Raw genomic sequence first — 19803 nt, forward strand, 5'->3', positions numbered from 1 at the left:
GATGCTCGATGATCATTGATCATCGATGTTAAAAGCAAAAACATCGATGTTGCTATACCAAAAATATCGTAAGATCGATGTTGGGCTTTCGATTGTGATATCGATGTCAATATCGATGTTTATTTTCTCTCTATGTATTTATTTCCAAAAAAAAATATTTATTAGTATATTGTAATAAGAAATCACCATAGTGTGTAGGAATATTTTTTTAAATATTTCAGTTATTTCGTGTAGGACTTTATACCACAATATTCTGTTATACCTTAGCTATGAATAAAAAAAACCTATGTGTCAAAGTCAAAAACATAACAAGTTTGACGTACAACGTTAAATTTTAAGGCGTCAATAGGGGCGTAAAATATTCCGCCATTTTGTCTCTGAGACAAAATATATTTTTATTTAATAGTTCAAGCTGTTTTTATTCAACTGATCCGTTGTTGAAAGTGATATTGGTAAAACTGTGCAGTGTTTTAAAAGTCTGTGATATTTTTGTGTACAACTATTTTTGTTTACGTTACTACAATCTTTACGTTATTAGTTGACCGATTTTGACGACGAAAGAAGAACTACAATATAAAATGGGTACAAGAGAGGACGAATATGATTATTTATTTAAAGGTGAGATAAAGTCGGTTTCATCGAAGTTCTAAATTAATAAATAAACAACTGGATATGAAATAAAAATGACTCTGAACAACTTTGTTATGTGCTTTGTTAGTCTTGTAATGACGTATAATAATTAATAACGGTACCAAAATGGTATGAAATATTTGTTAAGTGATTTTAAACCATCATTTTAGTCATTAATTGTAATTTTTCTAGCCGTGGTAAGCTGTACCTGCCTCTATCTTGTACATCAGCTGATTGTATTACAAATCGATATTAGGTTCTTTATGAGTCACCTTGCTACATATCCATGATATAATCATAAACCTCTGATATCGACCCTAAAATTTCGTCATACTGAGCCTTGAAATCACTATGATATTTTTGCATGTATTTTCTTTGTTTCAGTGGTGTTGATAGGTGACTCAGGGGTGGGAAAAAGCAGTCTTCTTTCACGTTTCACTAGAAATGAATTTAATTTAGAGTCAAAATCAACAATAGGAGTGGAGTTTGCAACACGGAGTATAGAGGTAATACTAAGGCTCTTTGTATATTAATTATACAGGTGTCAAGGTTAATAATTGATACCTCCTAAGAAATCTATCACAACTAGGATATATCAATAATAATTAAATTTTGTAAATCTAATTTTTAGTCAAAATTTTGTAATGCACACAATGTAAGGGTAATAAATATTAATACATCTGGCTTTTTATCACAGGTCAGGGTCTTATAAAAGTAAATAGCCTGTTTGGCTTTTTGCCAAAAGAGTTTGATTACAGAATTATTCATACATGGCTTGTAGTATTTTGAAAGTAGTCTTTTCTTTTGAAAGTAATTTCTTTTCTATTTAATTCAATTTTCATTTATGTTTCTGTGTATTTCATAGTGAAAGTGAAATGTATAACTTGTTTCTTTTTAGTCACTTATAAATATTTATTTTTTCATATTAATCATAGACATCATCAAGGCATCTAAACATAGTTGTAAGACACATGATATTTACCTATAAAAGTCAGTGTTTATGATTTAAATGAAAGTCATTGTGCTGGCTGTTACATACTCAATAGAACTAAAATTATTTGTACTATACTACACAAATATAAAAACCTTAAAACAGTACAAATATATCTTATATTCATTATTTCTTACATCATGTTGATGGTATTTGACAAGTGTATGTGCAATGACCTTATTGTCTTGATACTTAATACATCTAGCTGTCTACATTGTTGTTGTATTTCCTATTGGTTTTAATTTACTTCTTTGTCTTGAAATATAATTTATTGTCACATAATATCCACGGTTTAACAATATTTATTACTATAATAATAAAAATGGTCATAATCTGCCATATGATTTTATAATTATTTTGAGAAACATCACAAATTTTACTTATAAAATAATTAAAGTTTATTCATTAATATCCTATTTCTATGACCCATTGATTTTATTACAAATAAGAAAATATATTAAATGAGCTTTTGACAGTAAACACATTCTACAAAAGCCAAACAATGAATATACCCATTAAATTTCTAAATTGTTGGAAAGTAATTCATTTTCTTGAAACACCACAAAACATTCAATACATGTTAATGACGTCGAAGTTGTTTTTATGAGTATGTGGGAAGATTGAATCACAAAGATTTGCAAAGTAAACTTGTTTGATATGATGTCATTCACTACAGCTATGCCAATAAGAAACATTTTAATTGGATACAAATATTTATCAATAGATTTTATTTATCATAATGTCATTACAAACTTGTGTTAGTGAAAATCTTAGTATAGCCCTAATAAAATATAATTAAAATGTTTTCTTTTTTTGATGAGAACCTCATTTACATTTGATGTGTTTTTAGTTATTCCTCCTAATCTACGTATCCACTACAGTTATGTTCAAATATGCATTCCATACAAGGTGCCAACATCCTCTTTTATTAAAAATGAAAGTATGATAAGAGGAAGTGTCAGTGACCTTCTAATTATATTCACTTAAACCTCACGCGTCTGTGGATTGATAGGCAGTAAAATATCGTGATTTTTAAAGACATACTTATATCCATTCCTGATGATTTTCTGGATTCAAACAAGAACTATGTACATTCAGGGAATTTGATGGTATCGCATAATTTATTTAATAGACATCTCTGGTTATGCTTTATATACATGTAACAAATTTAAAACCATCTATTTTTCAATTACAAAAAAAAAATTATACAACAATAATCTATTAATGCATACATATTTATTCAGCTGAAAAGTGTTTATCGATGTTTGTTGAGCACTAAAATGCTTATAAATGTTATTTTCCAACTTTTATTTTATTTATATGATTTCCTTACCTAAGTTATGTTATACAAAAGAAATATCCTTTTTTCTCTAAAGCTTAACTAGGGTACATGAGAAGTAAAGTATTTGTGTGAAGCACAAAATAAAAACTATAGCTTTATGTATGTAATTTCAGGTGGATGGAAAAACCATAAAGGCTCAGATATGGGACACTGCTGGTCAAGAGCGTTACCGCGCAATCACGTCTGCGTACTACCGAGGCGCTGTGGGGGCTTTACTTGTGTATGACATCGCAAAACACTTGTCTTATGAGAATGTTGAACGGTGGCTGCGCGAGTTAAGGGATCACGCTGACCAGAATATTCTAATCATGCTTGTTGGGAACAAGAGCGATCTGAGACATCTCAGGTAATGCTTTATGATTATTTACACTACAATATCCTCTAAGTAAACTTTAAAAAAAATCTATAGTTATTGGTGAACTTAACTTGTATTCCCTTGTCTTTTTTGCTTAACAAATTGTTTAAATAGTGACTTGTTCTAGTATGACCTGTAGACAAATTCATATTTTTTATGTAAAAAGATAAAGAACTTTCAGTCTAGATAGTTGGAGAAACAAGCTTTGTAAATGTGAATATAAAACAATGTTCTTTTAAGTGAGGTGTTAAACAACATATCTATTATGCAATTTCAGATCAATCCCAACAGAAGAGGCGAAGGCGTTTGCAGAAACGAATGGTCTTAGTTTTATTGAAACGTCGGCCCTTGACTCTACAAATGTTGAACCGGCATTCCAAAACATTCTAACGGGTAAATATAATAGAATTTGTGTAATTTTATATGAAATAATGATAAGATTACTTTAGCTAATTGTATAACGCAATACTTTTCTTTAGTTATACAACCAATGCAATAGCTCCCAGTGCCTCCAGATTTGACTAAGTGGACCTTAATGAACACATAACACTCCAAATTGATAACCTCTTAATTAGTTTTTTTTTTATTTTTCAAAATATATTAATAATTATGTATTGAAAAACTATCATCAATATAAATCAATTAAAATATATATTATCAAACTTTAAAGTACATTTTAAAAATGAAGTACATACCATATTATTTTTTCATGTAAAGAAATGGGAACAATCACTTTAAATCAGATTACTCAATAGAAAAAAAAATTACTAGGCCTCGTCAGAAATAAGAGTGAATAATTGAAATTTTGAGTTAAGTAACATCACTCTGTAAGTTTTGTTACATAATTATATTTGATGGGTGAGTTTTACATTTAGTTTCCAAGAGTAAATATTTCGCTTGGAACAAGACAGAACTAGGTACCCATTATGATCATATTTCATACTTATCTCGCAGTCATAATATAATTTAAAATTTATTATTATTGTAATATTTATAAATAAAACTGTTTTGAGGATAAATACCATATCCGAAAATTATGATTGAACAAATAATATAATTATTTTACCTTTTACTAGCTTGACTCTGATATTTATTGTGTTTTCATATTGATCTAGGGTGTCGGTCCTAAACAAAAAAAAAGCGCCTCGACTATCAACTTAAATTTCACCATGGCTCCTAATTCAATTTGTATTGTCTTTGCTTTATTAAATCAAGACTTTAACGTTACGTTACGTTCGTGATAACGCCTCGTTTCGGAAGTACATAAAAGTAACCGCTCGTTTATTGACACACAATATCGTTTCAGAGATCTACCGGATCGTGTCGCAGAAACAGATGCGTGATCCTCCGGAAGGTGACGTCATCCGACCTGATGCTGAACCGGCTGATCTCCGGCCATCTGCCGCAGACTCCGTGCGCAAACAGTGCTGCCAGTAGACAGGTATAGTAATACAATCTAAATATTATGCAGTATTTTATTTGTTTTGATACACAATACATATAAAGCCAAGGGAATAAACTTAAAGATGAACCACAGTAATTTAATATTTTAAAAGGGTCTTTTTAAAAGAAAATATTAGACAAAGATACAGGTTAAAAAAATATTTTTGAAGTGAAACTTCTTTATCGGGGTTGGAAAAAAATTTAGTGTAACATTTTTTCGTTACGCGTCACATTTTTCCGTTACGCGCCATCTTTTGAAGTGAAACTTCTTTATCGGCGTTGAAAAAAAAATTACACACATTTGTCACATTTTTCGGTTACGCGCCATCTTTTTCTTGTCCCTACCACGGTTGATCCGAAGAGATTCGAAGCCATTAGTAACAAAAATATATAATAACGATAACAATGATAGTAATACTAATAATTCTATTACAATTAATGAAATTCTGTAATAATCTTATTACTACATAGTAGTACAGTAATAAGTTAAAATGAAATAATTGTATTTGTATCTATTCATGTCTATGGTAATAAAAGCCTTTTGTTAAACTTTATCTAATTTAACTTTATTTAACCAATTTCTGTAAAGTTGCATATAGTAGATCATTTTTCGAAAAATAAGGTCATAAAGAAGTTTCACTTCTTACGTGTGTACACCTAGTACACGCACACATTTTTTATTTATTTCATTTGTGTTATTATACAAACTACAGTATTACCATCTAGATATAGCTCATAGCATCGTCCACAATGATTACTTTCTAATAAAAAAACTACTTATATTCGTGTCTTTACACATCCTATTCCGATATTTGTCTAAAGCTTTTCCATGTTTTAGACAAGAATAATCTTAAGAGATTCAGACTCGAAAATTAAATTTACTATGTAGGTAGGAGTCATACTTACCGCTAATCCCAATTATGGTACATTAGTTTACTCTCATTAATTTAATCGGTCAAATCTCTTTGAAAAAGCGCCACCTAGGTCCCAATACCCAATAGACAGTAAGGGAATTATTTAATTTCTATACAAAAGCCTTTATCAAAATATTCCATATCTTCCTTTTGTTACTAGTAAACAATTAAATAAAATTAAAAATTAATTATTTTTTCAGGACTGTCAATCAAGTGGAAGAATGAAAGGAACTTTGCAAGATCATTCCCGAAACAAGTTGCCAGACATGGTATATCCACAAAGCTCTAGGCAAGTGCCTTATTCTTAGTGAGTTGCTGAAATAATTCGAATATCCACTTTTATGCCACAATTGTATTACATTACATTATAAAGTTTAGTTTCGCTATGAGGACATGGTCCAACAACATAAAGAAGCACAAGGTTCCATGTGACCAATGTAAGGTTTATTAACTATGTATAACATTGTGTGTATGTATAACATTCAAATTACTTCTAGCTAGCAACTTGATTGTCAGTGACAATTTATGTGTGTTTTAATTTTAACACAATATTGTGGCAATTGAGTGATCTTCATCTATATCTTGGCGTTCTTCTATAAAAAGGCACTTGACTAGAATCGATAAGCTGGCAACCCAGTGCGAGCTCATGTAGATAGCTTTCTGTAATTTAGTGTCGAAAAATTCAACCTAAAAAAATTACCAGGTGAAACTTTAACATTTCTAATGGTAAAAGTCCCTAGCCAAGACGTCAAACAAGTTTTGGCACTTCTCATTGTAAATGTAATGTGATTTCTCTATAATAGTGAATGGAAATAAAATACTATAAAAAGAAAATATCAATACAGTCTTCAGAACTTTACAGAAAATAATAAAATGGCGTCTTGACAAGGTTCTAGTTTCACTGAAAAACGTGAAAAGCGTGTAAACGCAAAAAACGCAATGCACTTCGGTATTTCATTGCCGCTTTAACAACCTAATCGGTTATCAAATTTAAGTTTCTTTTATTTCTGGTGAGTTTATTGCCGTTATTTCAATATAAATCGGTTATCTTTTGCATGGTAACCCTAATTTATTAGGGTTATCACAAAGTCCTAAAAACGGCGTAGTAGATAATTGATATTGTATTTATTTAGTTAATCTATGTAACATCGAGTATTCGTTCGTACGAAGATACTGAGCAATAATTTGGGCTGATATAAATAGCACACAATAGCTTCATAATCTGATTGTTCGCCACGGTTATGTGTAAATTATAATGTTAAGTTAATAGTTAAAAGTTATGTAATCGGGATGTGTATAATAAACCGCGATTTCAAAAGACCTTTGTTTTATTTATAAAGTCAACAAAAGCTACGACAGCCCTAACGACGGAAATGTATAGGATTGATTATTGAAATGATTTTATATGGTCTATAATATACACAAAACCGATTAGCTAGTAGCATTGTACTAAGAGAAATGTTAGCTTTTTTAATGATCATTTAATTATTGATATGTGCCTTTTGTGGTCAGTATGACTTATTTATTGGCTTTTTTTTCATTGTTGACAGCACTTTAAATTTTATGTTATAACGGGAATGTTACTTTCAATTTGCAAAATGATTTTCAAATTAATACAATTTTTAAATATAAATACAACAACAATTTTTAATAATAAATAAACAGCTGTACGGACGTTTTTTTTAAAATAAATGTTAGCAGCTTTATAATACAGTTTTCGATCGCATACTTTTTCAGAATTGAAAGTATTATTCCTATGCCATATTTCAGGGTGTTGCAATAGTGTCGTTGTGTTGCCATCTCAATACTCAGCGTTATGGTGTTGCCATATTGGTCTGTTACAACGGCACAAGCTTGGAAGATGTATTAAAATATCTACATATGCATGGTTATTTTTAGTGCCTATCTGTAATTACTTTATTAAAGACAATTATAATAAATAATGTAAATGTTTTGTGTATTTCTTGAATTACCCTATCGTAATATTACGAACTCCCAATTCTTATTTTATTAAGTCTTCCCTAGTATCTTTTATCTATAATGTTCCTGCAGAAAGACATGTGTTTATGGTCTCAATTGGTTCTGTTATTGAACTTAATATCGGTGATATCACTGACCTCAAATGATTGGGACTAAATGCTACAGTCATCGTAATTTGACGATATTCAATGTGATAACTTATACAAACAACTATTAGAAAACATCTCGTAATAAAAAGAGGTTTGTAACTTCAGATAATTTATTGTGACTTAATTCTAATTCTTATAACAAATTCTTAAAGCAAACGTGTTGAAGGATGGAAGTGAAATACTAAATCAATCAAGGACCGTAATAGAATTCCAGTGTTTAAATTATGACATAACTACTCTATTAATACCACAAAATTAAGAGACTTAAATTCTGGAAACTATGTAGGTCTATTACTTCTTAAGCATTTTTTCGGCAAGCGCTTTGAATGCATCTAGACCTTTCTCATTGGCTTCTTGGTATCCAGGAGCTGTAGTCTTGACTGTTTCGTACCACCTGAAAAGACAAAAGTGATCAAGCACCTGAGTAAACAATACCGAACTCAAAAAAATACAAACTAATATTTTAATTTTAACCATTAAAAATAGTAGTCAACTTTCCAAACAAAATTTAAGAATGCTTTTTTAAATAGAAAATAAATCTGATAGATTTGGGGATTCCGACGTAACACAACAAATATTATGTACTTCTTTCTTTGACGTCGGCTAAATACGTGACACTCATTCAATATTATACATTTATAACTTTATACTCACTTAAAATAATAATATTTATATTATTATTCTTTGAAGTCGTAAGTTTTCTAGAACAAGTAGCAGACATAAACCTAATCTAATCCTTATAAATACAATGATCATGCTAATTTTATGTTACCTCTTAACGTTAGCGTATTTCTTGAAGTCAATGTCAGATGCCTCAAAGCTGGAGACCCCAGCGATGATACTCAAATCAGCCAGAGTTAGATTGGGCCCGGCTACATATTTCTGACCTTCAAGGAAGGAGTCCAACAATTTGAGGGCATCCTCTACTTTTGCTAGCTTGTCCTTGTCGGCTGGTGCGCCGTAGAATAAGTGTGGGTACTATAAAAATATTTATATGTGTTTAACCAAATGATATAGGTATCGCTAATCAGTCATGTCCAAGCAACACGTACAATTTCAATGTTGTTATACCTAAGTAAGTCTCTGCTTACATGATCGAAGTCCCGAACCAATATTTTTTTTGTTTCACGACATCTTACCAAACCAAAACATTTTTGTATTTATTCGACGTCAATCTTACACACAAAATATTTTTTAGTTTAGACCGTAGATTGTAGAAGTCTTCACATATGTAATTATATTTCGTATGAATATATTCACGAATAAATTACTTTCAAGGGCGACTTTCTAAAAACATGTTAATTTGACACTTAATTAATTATTACATATGTACTACAATATACTTAGTCATTACATTTAATTATCAAGAAAAAAATTACGATTATGGCTGACTTAACGGTTACCATGAAATTATATACTTCGTTAGGTAGGTACTTACGAAGTAATCGGCAAATCTGTTGTACAGAGTTCCAAGATCATAGTTCAGACGCATGTCAACCAGGGCGCGAGCTTTGGGGTCTTCAGGGTAGAGGCTGCTGCCCTTGCCGTACTTGTTCACTAAGTAAGTCATGATAGCTCGGGACTCGTAGATAACAAGATCGTCATCTACTAGAGTCGGCACTGTGTGTTGTGGGTTGATCTAAAAAGAGGTGGAAATGTTTTAACCGACTGAAATCTGTTACTCTTTTATAATGGACCGGCCATTAAGCCTCGGTAAAAACAGTATCTAAATACAAATAATTTTGTGCTTGGTCTTTGTTTCTCTATGACTATAACTTATAATATTGCGTATTAGCCGCTAAATTTTACACCTAGATAACATCTGAGAAATAAAAGACTAGCTCAATTTAATAGTAATTAAATTCTCTTGTTTTGGCTTCTACTCGCTCTTCAATAGGCGTACTTCACGTCATACTCAACGTGGGCGCATTCCGTTTGAAAGTTCGATTAAAACAAGTACGAGCAAACGAGGACGGAATGCTTGGTCACTTCTGACCGGTTTTACCAATACCGTGGCACATAGTTTATTATAACTAAAACTTATTAGATACAAGTTTTTTTTTAGAGATATTAACGATATTAGCGACCAACACACACAACCATTTTTTGTAATGAATAAAGTTTATTATTAATTCAAACTTATAATAGTACATAACCAAATATTGGAAATTTATAGAAAATACAGCTTCAATTTTTAATCTTTACAACATATTGTGATTATAATATGTATCGTAAATATTGATATGTGCTCTACGGCCAATATTGCTTAATTACGTTATTTACAAGGAACTACACATATAAAAACGTGTGTATGACAATTTCACAATTATTTCTAATTAACTCGATGTTACCTATAGTGCGTGACAAGCGTGCCTGACAAAAAGGTTCACTAGAGTCGTACCTACTGAAGTTTTTGTATTTTACAGTTTTTAATTCTAAGTCCATACGAGAATTTTCCCGCAATAACTACCTACTCAAAACTACGTTTAATCAAATCTTACATCTCTATCACGACTTGTTACAAGATAATCATTAAAATAATATATGTCTGCAATATTTTAATTTCTATAGCAGCAAATGTAAAAAATTTTGCGTCATCTACAGTAAAACCAATTGGCTGACTGTCGCCTTAAAGAAGTGACTTTTTAATTACCTTCAAAAACTCAGGCTTAAGATGTTCTCCTTGATGCAGGTCAACCAATTTCAAGTTCAGGTTGAGGTTAAGGGCTCTCGCTGTTAGTAGTACAGCACGGCATGGAGCCGAACCAGGTACGTAATACAAATCCATAGGCATCCTGTAAAATATACACATGAAATTGGTAAAATTACGAGTAATAAAAAAGTAATGTTAGAACACAACTATACTAATTTGTACATACATACTAATATTATAAAGAGGAATTTTTCCGCTTTTTATTCGGTTTGTTATAAAGACTACGCTATGCCGGGACAGTCCATATAACAATTAAACTATATTTTTATAGGTACTGATTTTATTATATAAACATGTTACAGAATCAATTTTGGAACTATATCTATTACAATTGATTAACCTCATATGTTTCATAAATATATGAACAGGACGAGTCCATACCCATACTGAAAACCCAACAAAACTCATTCTAATGTAACAGGAACAACCCTGCGTTGTTCGTTGTATTTATCGAAGGCCAACATCTAAGATAAATGCTTAAGGGAAAGTTAGGCAACAAGGCCACCGGTAGTGAGTTGTAACAAAATGTTAGTTAAGTGAATACTAGTAAGATTTGTATTTATTTTATGATGATGTTATATGTTGTTTTTGATTTACGCGAGCATTTAATTAACCGGAGTGTACCTACGTTTAAATACATAACTCGAGGATTCACCTTAATATGAGATTGAACCATAACTGATTTGATCACTAAAAAAAGAAATCTAGAAACGTTTACTATGATACTACTGAACTAGATACTTAATGTTATTAAAAGCTTAGGCTTAAAACTTATCACATTCAGAGTCTTCCATTAACAGTTAGGTAAGTATAAGTTAAATCTTTCGTTTTTGAAAGCGAAATCAATGAATAAGTATGAAATATGAATTATAGTCAAATTTGAAATTCAATTCTCAAAATTGAGGTCAACAAACAAAATTGACGCACTGACCAGTGAAACTGAGGTTTCGCAGTTCGGGTCAATGAATCGTATCGCAGGTAGACAGGGAGTATAAAACCAGTCTTAAGGGGACTAACAAAATATTAAGAAAATAGATTTCCTTCTCCACATAAGAATGCAAAGACTAAAGAGTGACGTTTATCCACTCTGTATTTTAATCAATTTGCATTTTAATTACCCTTGCAAATTCAAAATTTTTGTAAACGTTATCAAAGACACAAATTGAGCCCTACTGGTAGTACGAGTAATCAAAGTAGGTAAAAATATGGATAGCCTCGGCATAGAAGACCCCTTCTGAATCCTAGAGAAGTTAGAAGTCCTAGAAGTAGGCAGAACAAATCAACAAACTCATATCGAAATGTATCATAAAACTACAACATTAAAATAGGTCTTTACTAGTTACAACGGTTCTTATTGTTGTAATGTGTTATCTTATTAATAAAAGATTATTTTTAGACACAGATTAAATTCGACTCGTAGCAAATCTTTATAATGATAATACTCGTAACTATCGCAAAACATATCTGAATTATGTACTTAAAGATAACGTTTCTGCAATTGCAATTTGTAACTGTATCTATACAGAAAAGATTTCTTTATAATTCAATACCAAGAAAACTTAAATTTAAAATCCTTATGTAATTTAAGATACGAATGTGTGTTACATAGTCGTTAAAAATGTATAATAGCTTTTGTGGTTTACTAAAAGGTAGTTTACCTAAATCATACTTATTCAATATCTTTTACTTTTTTAGTCTTATTTTAGTGCATTTTTTTACTAATTCTACATTGAGTACCTAACCAATGTAATAAATGTAACTATAAAATAAATCTAAAAGAATTTTTCGACAATAATCCAATTTAGTTATGTGATAATAAAAATAACGCTGTTTAATAAAACAATTTTTAACCGGATTGAAGTTATGTATTTACAATTATTTTTCATAATTTTAAATTTAACCGACGTTTCGCGTGCTTTACAGCGTGCGTGGTTACCGTAAAAATTGTTTTATTAAATGATGATTAAATGTGGCAAAGTTATGTCAATAAAAGACAATACTAAACGCTGTTTAAGCTGATCCCGGGAAGTTTGTATCAACTAACTACTCTTAATTTGTAATAAAATACATAATTGTATCTCGTGACAAAAGCCAATATCTTAAAAATTCACGGTTCATACCCGACCCGGAACTCTCCTTACTTAATAATGCCAGCGCAATAGATTGGAAAAATATACCTTTCGTTCTCATGATCAATGTCTTGAATGTTGTAAGATTTTGGTTAATAGATAGCTTATCATTGTTGAAGGCCAAGGAAAATCATGACTTGTGTAAAACACAATTAGATAATAATTGTAAAAACATAATTACGCAATAAAAAACACCGTAGAACGTTAATACTTTGGTATTGGCGTTAACCAACACTTGGATTGGTTAGCTTTGATGAGAAATTAAGATATCTTAAGCAATATGGAAGCTTCTAAACTTGAATACAGGCTGAATAATTATCAATTCTTTATAAATATGTATAGGCATATAATAAAGGTTTCAATACACCAAGCAAGCCAAAGCCGATGTATGTTAATGCTACGTTAAATTGTATTAAGAAAACTTTGAAATTTGTTCACAGTCACTACAGGACCTCAATGTTAAGAAAATCGCCATCCCTATAGCATAGATACATTTCTACTTCCGCTGTGATTTTTTTCGGCTAGTAAGTGGTCTTCAGTAAAAGAATGGTTCCAACCGAGAATCAAACGCAGTACGCCACGTGGCCAAATGTGCCACGCAGGTTTAAGGTAAATTATTAATTATTTATACAGAACTGGACAGACGGCTTAATGTGCACGCCTGTCCAGGAGATGCCTAGTAAACCGACGCTTAAATGAACCGACATCTAACTGTCTAGGGAAAAAGGAAGAAGGCAAGGAGTTCCACTCTTTTTCCGCATCAGGGGATGGCAACAAAGAAGGGGTGAAACTCCAGCGTGCTTCTAGATGAGCGTTGATTGAAATATATATAAATGTTGTAAACGCTGTTGCGACAGCCTACACGTAGTAGGATATACCTATCGAACAACAGTTTTTCGTGTTACCTTGACAAAACTAGTGCGTGGGAAAGTAATTAATTTTTTTAATGCCTTGTACTTACTTTATAATAGCGTGTTAATATGTAAACCTAACTTGCAGTAATTCGTTCATATAGCATCTATTTACACACGATAAATAATTAGATAAGTATAATATTTTTAATAAAGCAAATCCTAAAGAGGTTTTAACCAATAACCAATGTATAAAATATAAATATTGTTACTCTTATTTAAACAATAAACACAATAAAGCACACGTTTCGTTATTTTGTATTTAACATTTAATTGTGACCTTTAAAAATATTTTTACTATTGGTGCTAAAATACACAGTTTTTATATAAAAGATTCGTTCGTTGGTATTAAATTGTACAATCATGTATTATTAATATGTAGTTTCCTTAACATGAGAAACAAATGATAATGTGTACAACGCGGATGACATAACTAGTTAGCTATTAATAAGAAATATAATGTCTATTGGAATTACTTAAAACTTTTAATACCTATTTATCGTATTGAAATACGATAAAATAAATATTTATACTACTTTTTAATGTAGTATAAATATTTACGAAACTTTTAAAAGGTTAAAGTTAAGATTTTGGTTACTTTAAAAATGATTTTTAAATTTATAACTATTCTAGATTCACCTTACACTATCCCACAATGAAACTACACTACACAAAAAACTTACTTTGAATGTTTTCGTTGGCGTGTTAACACTATAGCAATCTCACTGTTTGTAAACGGTGTTCGTGGTAGGGAGGTCGATTTATACCAACCAGTGACGCATTCTTACCGCACGAGTTTTTCCCATTACAAATTAGACTGACGTGTACCCGTGACTTTACGTGGACTTTTTTATGTGTAATATATTCAATCAAACAAAAAATCAACAAAGATTCTCTATATTCCTTTAAATCTCTACTGTACAAGCATTGTCAACATCGTATCCCTAACTTTCGTACTCACTGATCTAAAATTATCGTGATTCATGTGCACTATTCTTTTTAATATTGTCCTTATCACTGTTTATATATGTTTTAATTGCTTTGTTTTGTTCCATTAGTCTTGTCTAAATGTCTTAAGTATGTCTTAAGTATTTTTGCACCTTATCTAATTAATTTTTTTGTTTCTCACAGTGGTTGTTCGAGAAGGATCGCTCGAAAGTGAAAGGCCGCCAGTTGCCCTCCTTTTTATTTAATTATTTCAATTGTATTATATTTCTGTTCGTGTCCTTGCAGTATTAATAAATAAATAAATAAGACTCTTCTCAGAAAGTTTTATTTATGTAATCTTCGTGTCTTTAGAAACATTCGATTTTCGAAATGGGCTTGTAATTTCCAAATGTTTTTTGTCTATGTGAATTATATTTTAGTTGCATTAAGAAAGCATTAAAATCACTTGCGAACACTTCACATGATTAACAGATTCAATTGTAATGGAAAACTTTTTTTTCTTTTCTTGGTTTTATTTTTTTATATTACAGCATACAAAAATACATACAACCCTTAATTTTCATCTAACCTCTACGATCAACCCCTATTTTTATTTGTTAGTTTAGAACTTATAACTTGAACTTTTAAGGTTTATTTAGAAAAAAATCACAGAAAAACCTAAAAAGTTTTCATTCCGAAAAACCGAACAGTCTCTGGGGTAGCATAGCAAAATGTTCCATGAACTAAAAAGTAGGCAAGGCATTCAGGAGAAACGAACGGGGGCAGCTGTGTAAATATATTAGTAATCTCTATAAAAATTACGAAAATTTTTAAAACAAGTAATTTCATGGAAATCCCAACAAATGCGATGAAAAATTTGAAATACATACAGGATTATATTAGTTTTGAATAAAAATTATATTTCGGACACAAAGATTATTGCATGACCCTATTTAAAGCGCTTTTCAGTAATCATTGTCAGAAACTGTATAATAACATATACCTACGATTCACGATTAATAATGATTGTTTTATTTCAACAACTATTATTAATAATCAATGTCTGGAACATTGATTATTAATAATAGTTAGTTAGTGTGATCCAAAATTTAACAGAGAATCGTAAACATACAAAGAAAATACGACTGAATAAAACTGAATGAATGCTAGCAGTGTTATGCGCTTACTCTTAAATTACTTAACCAATTAAGAGTGAATTTAAAGAAAGTTAGTGCGCAAAAATGGTTATTTTTATCAGTTTTCCTTTGCTAACCATGGTTGATTCTGGATTGCCTAACTTATTGATTTACTTAAAATATGTGTTAATATAAGTCAAAGTCAACGTCAAAAATCATTTATTCATAGGTATAGGTAACACAATGTACACTTATGAACGTCAAAAAAGAAATATACATTAAATGGTTCTAATTTTACATTTACTGCCAGTTCTCAAATCAAGGGCGTAGAACGGAAGAGAAGAACTGGCAATAAATATATATAATTATGCAAATAACTTAAGCGTATACAAATACGTAAGAAGGAAATAAAAATAACGCCATTTTATTCTACACAATGTGCGGAAGCTATGAGCTATAATTGTTGCTTCAGATTTGTAACATTTCCCCTTATTCTTATTTATTATGTGGTTAAAAATAAAAAGTGAAAATTGTGTGTCTAATTACTTTTTTAATTAGAACTCAATAAATAACAAAATTTCCCAATTAAAAATATTTAGCAATTATTCGTGACTTGCATAATGTATTATCTTTGGAACAGTTTAAAGGCAAGGCATAGATAATTAAGTTTATGCCACTTTTATTAGAGCATCGCTATATAATAACAGATAAACTATCCCTGAGTCATCGTTTACATATCAGCCCATAAATTTAAAAAAAAAAACAGTTTTACAATATTTCACATTTTAATCTATGAAACGTTTATAATTATTTGAAGGAATTTTAAAACAGAAAATGATCTAAAACAATTATAATTTGTTGTTTATGTATTGGTAGAATTCGTTTTTTAAAGAAAAAGACGGATTTTGTTTTGGTACGCTAACGATTTAGAGTCGAAACTTAACGACTTAACTTTCCTTCGTAAACCCGCATTCAACGCTAAGACTCGCCTCTGAATTTTCTTTTACTATAGTTATAATTAAAATTAGCTTTGGTAATACTATCGTCGAACTCTGATATAGTAAGTTTTTGTAGTCCCATAATCCATAAAAACAAAATTATACATCCGTCTTACTATTTTACCTAGGTCCTTCAATTTTTTCAATCAAATTTATTTTATTTATTATTTTAAATTTTAGTGCACATACAAGATATAAAAAATAAACTATATTTTTTAAATAAGAATTGTGTAAAAGTGCATGACTGCGAAGCTATTCTGTGGTAAAGACAGAAAATGAGTGTTTTAATCAAAACAGTCTTAGATTGTTAAGAATGAAGGGGGTTGTTTAGTGTTGTAAAACTAATATTTAAGTCACTGACAGTTTTAAGGTAATAATAATATATAGTAAGTTATTTCGGTAACTGAAATCGGAAGACGGATTATGAGGAAAATGCAATACGTAAATCGAGGTCTGACGGCACAATGAGGGCCTATTCCCCGAAGTGGATATTAAAATTTAATATACTTATTCAGGGCTAGTATCCCGTAAAAGCCAAAACCTTTACAAGTTGCAATTTAGTAAAGATATGCCCATTAAAAATATTTACTAAGTAAATTGTCTATGCGCTGTAAAAAAATTACGCATATGCAGTTCACTGAAAGAAATATTAATTAAATCTATGATACTATAAGCTCAGAGGAACGAGTTCGGAAAGGCGATTAGTGAACTTAAATAGAAACTCGAAATGTTTGACAATTGGTATTCACTTCAGCTAATCACAAACCAAATTTAATGGTTATAATGTTATAGTGTATATGTCACTGGACTTAGTAAATAAGTTAGTTATTTAACTATGTTCGACAGATTGGACAGAACAGGTGGACAGAAAAACTGTGTCCAGTTTGTGTTTCCACCACACCAACTTATTTTCTATTTAAGATCATGTATATAATAAATAAATAAATTAAATAAAGGTAAAGCGGCGCAAGAATTCGAAATAGAGATTTACAGATTATAGGGGGCCATGACAGCTGATGACATGAGAAATCTTGGTTCGAAGGTTTTGGAACTGTTAATGTCATTTCATCAAAATATATCTCTATGGTTCAGGTTAAGGTATACTTATTCTATGATTGACAGCCTTCTAGAGTGGTGTTCTTTGTTAAGCGAAATTGATCCTCGGTCAACGCCTGTGGCCTGGCTAGACTTCGCCCATATCGCATAACCACATTCAAAAGATTCAAACCCGTGACGAACTACAATAGCAGATCATGGCATTATTATTAAGATATTTTGTGTCATTATGAAATAAACTTAATTGCATTAAACTAAGACTTAAAATTGCATAATACAGGTTTGGTTTTGTTAATAACGTTTTGTAGGCGTTTAAATGTATTGTTTAGAGAGAGTCTTTCTCTTGTTCATTGTACATAATGAAAGCCACTTTTTTGTAAGAGAGCTCTTCTATTATCAACAAATTGATTAAATGATGTAATTAGTAATTAACAAGAAGTATAATAAATTTATATCCAACGGCGCTACAACACTATATGGGTCCACAGACTAGTAAGACTATTATGACATGACGTTTAAGAACAAGTAGGTCTAAAGACTATCTAAAGTTAGTAATTCTTTTTGGGGAAAGGGATACTCTTCTTTAATAAAATCCCAGAGGCTCTTTTATCTCTGCCTTTCAATAAATTTAAGATATGTATTAAAGAAAAGCTGTGTAAAAAGGCTTACTATAAAGTCAACGATTATCTAGTTGATAAAAGGGCCTGGGACTAGTGCTAGACAGGCTACTTCTAATTAATTTGCGATATTTGTTTTAAATACGTGTTGTTTGATGATTTGCTGTTTTAAAAGAGTACCGAGAGTTTTTTACGCCGGCTTTTTCTCTCGGCCTACATCCTCTGTCTTCTTTGCCGATGAGTAGGGATGCCTACAAATTCAAATTTAATGACGTGGAATAAGTGATACATGTATCTTATGTTCCATAATAAACATATTTTATTTTATTTTTTAATTATCTAAGAAAGTTTCCTCACGATATCTTCCTTCTACGTCAGTATGAGTACGTCTACGGCGCGAAGTAGCGTAGTAGCGCGCGAATAGAAGAACTATTGGTGCTCAATGGGGACTTGAACGCACGATCGCAATGTCGAGAGTAGTACGTTGAAACGGCGAGGCCATTACTGCTTACAATGAAGGGTATAAATAAAACCAGTGGCGCTACAACCTTCAAGGTCAGATTTCTGTATCTGTTTCGTGATCAATTATTGTTTTATTCTTGAAGTGATCACACTTCTGTGGAGATTCAGTGCAGAATCAGAACACGCCATCGACTTTTTAAGTCTAAGGTATACCGTACCTTACAACCCCGTGTTGAATGCACACATGAACAGAAAGTTCATTGGTCCGCAGCAGGGATTCGAACCTACGTTCTCAGGGATGAGAGTTGCACATTGAAGTCACTGGGTCAATACGGCACCATTAGGTCTATACATTTCTCATTTGTTACTGTTTAAATATCTAGTTAATTACATTTTCATATTCACTTTGATTTTATAATTTAGACTAATAATATTTTTCAAACACAACTAGAAATTACGCTTTTTTGCCTTGTAACGGCAACAAGGCAAAAAATAAGTAATATATTTTTAATATAAGTAATAACAGTTAACTTTCATCATATTTTTTTCTCGATTTAATATAGATATTATAAAACATATTTCTGTCGCCCATTTAATTTATCAATAGGAATAAGTAAATTTATGTGCTGTTATATTTTATCAAAATATATGGGATATCTTAATTACGAAATTATATTACACGACAAAAATATTTAGATAATAAAGTTTTTACAATAATCTTTCCCAAAGTCTTTACATAGTATAAATATATAATAATAGTATTAAACAATTAAAAATGGATAAATAAAGATTTACAGAATTAAATACTAATATAAACCTACAAAGTTTGGTCCCTGTGACATTGTACCTTTAATGCTGGTAGAATTTCCTCGCTGTATTCCGATTGGGCCAGGTAAGCTCCATCGATACTGTCTACCAGGTGCTTACTTTTAAATCTTTAATTAGTTCAAGGCCCACGGTTCAAGTGTCTATACTCCAAAGGGAACAAAAACAAAGTTGAAGTATATTTTTGTCGTTTATTGTTTTTCGCCTGCTCTGCGGTTTTGGCAG

The 19803-nt window shown here is 30.8% G+C and overlaps 2 protein-coding genes across 3 annotated transcripts; one reads left to right on the plus strand and one right to left on the minus strand.

The window, feature by feature from the left end:
- The first annotated feature begins 322 nt into the window (after positions 1-322).
- Positions 323-7628, plus strand: LOC125057990 (ras-related protein Rab-11A). The gene is made up of 6 exons (XM_047661980.1): positions 323-618; positions 1015-1136; positions 3077-3309; positions 3596-3711; positions 4625-4759; positions 5876-7628. Exons 1-5 carry the CDS (start codon positions 579-581, stop codon positions 4753-4755), a joined length of 642 nt encoding a protein of 213 aa, XP_047517936.1. The 5' UTR covers positions 323-578; the 3' UTR covers positions 4756-4759; positions 5876-7628.
- Positions 7629-7896: 268 nt separating this feature from the next.
- LOC125057988 (glutathione S-transferase 1-1-like) lies at positions 7897-14371 on the minus strand. Of its 2 annotated transcripts, none has more exons than XM_047661978.1 (5): positions 14241-14371; positions 10458-10599; positions 9243-9443; positions 8577-8782; positions 7897-8198 (listed from the first exon to the last, which is right to left on the minus strand). In XM_047661978.1, the coding sequence occupies exons 2-5, from the start codon at positions 10596-10598 to the stop codon at positions 8096-8098; spliced, it is 651 nt and encodes a 216-aa protein (XP_047517934.1). In that variant the 5' UTR covers position 10599; positions 14241-14371; the 3' UTR covers positions 7897-8095. The 2 variants fall into 2 exon arrangements, with proteins under 2 accessions (XP_047517934.1, XP_047517935.1); XM_047661979.1 differs by lacking the exon at positions 14241-14371 and adding an exon at positions 14197-14215.
- Between the last annotated feature and the right edge of the window lie 5432 nt (positions 14372-19803).

Source organism: Pieris napi, chromosome 17 (assembly GCF_905475465.1).
Source record: "Pieris napi chromosome 17, ilPieNapi1.2, whole genome shotgun sequence".
Lineage (NCBI taxonomy): Eukaryota > Metazoa > Arthropoda > Insecta > Lepidoptera > Pieridae > Pieris > Pieris napi.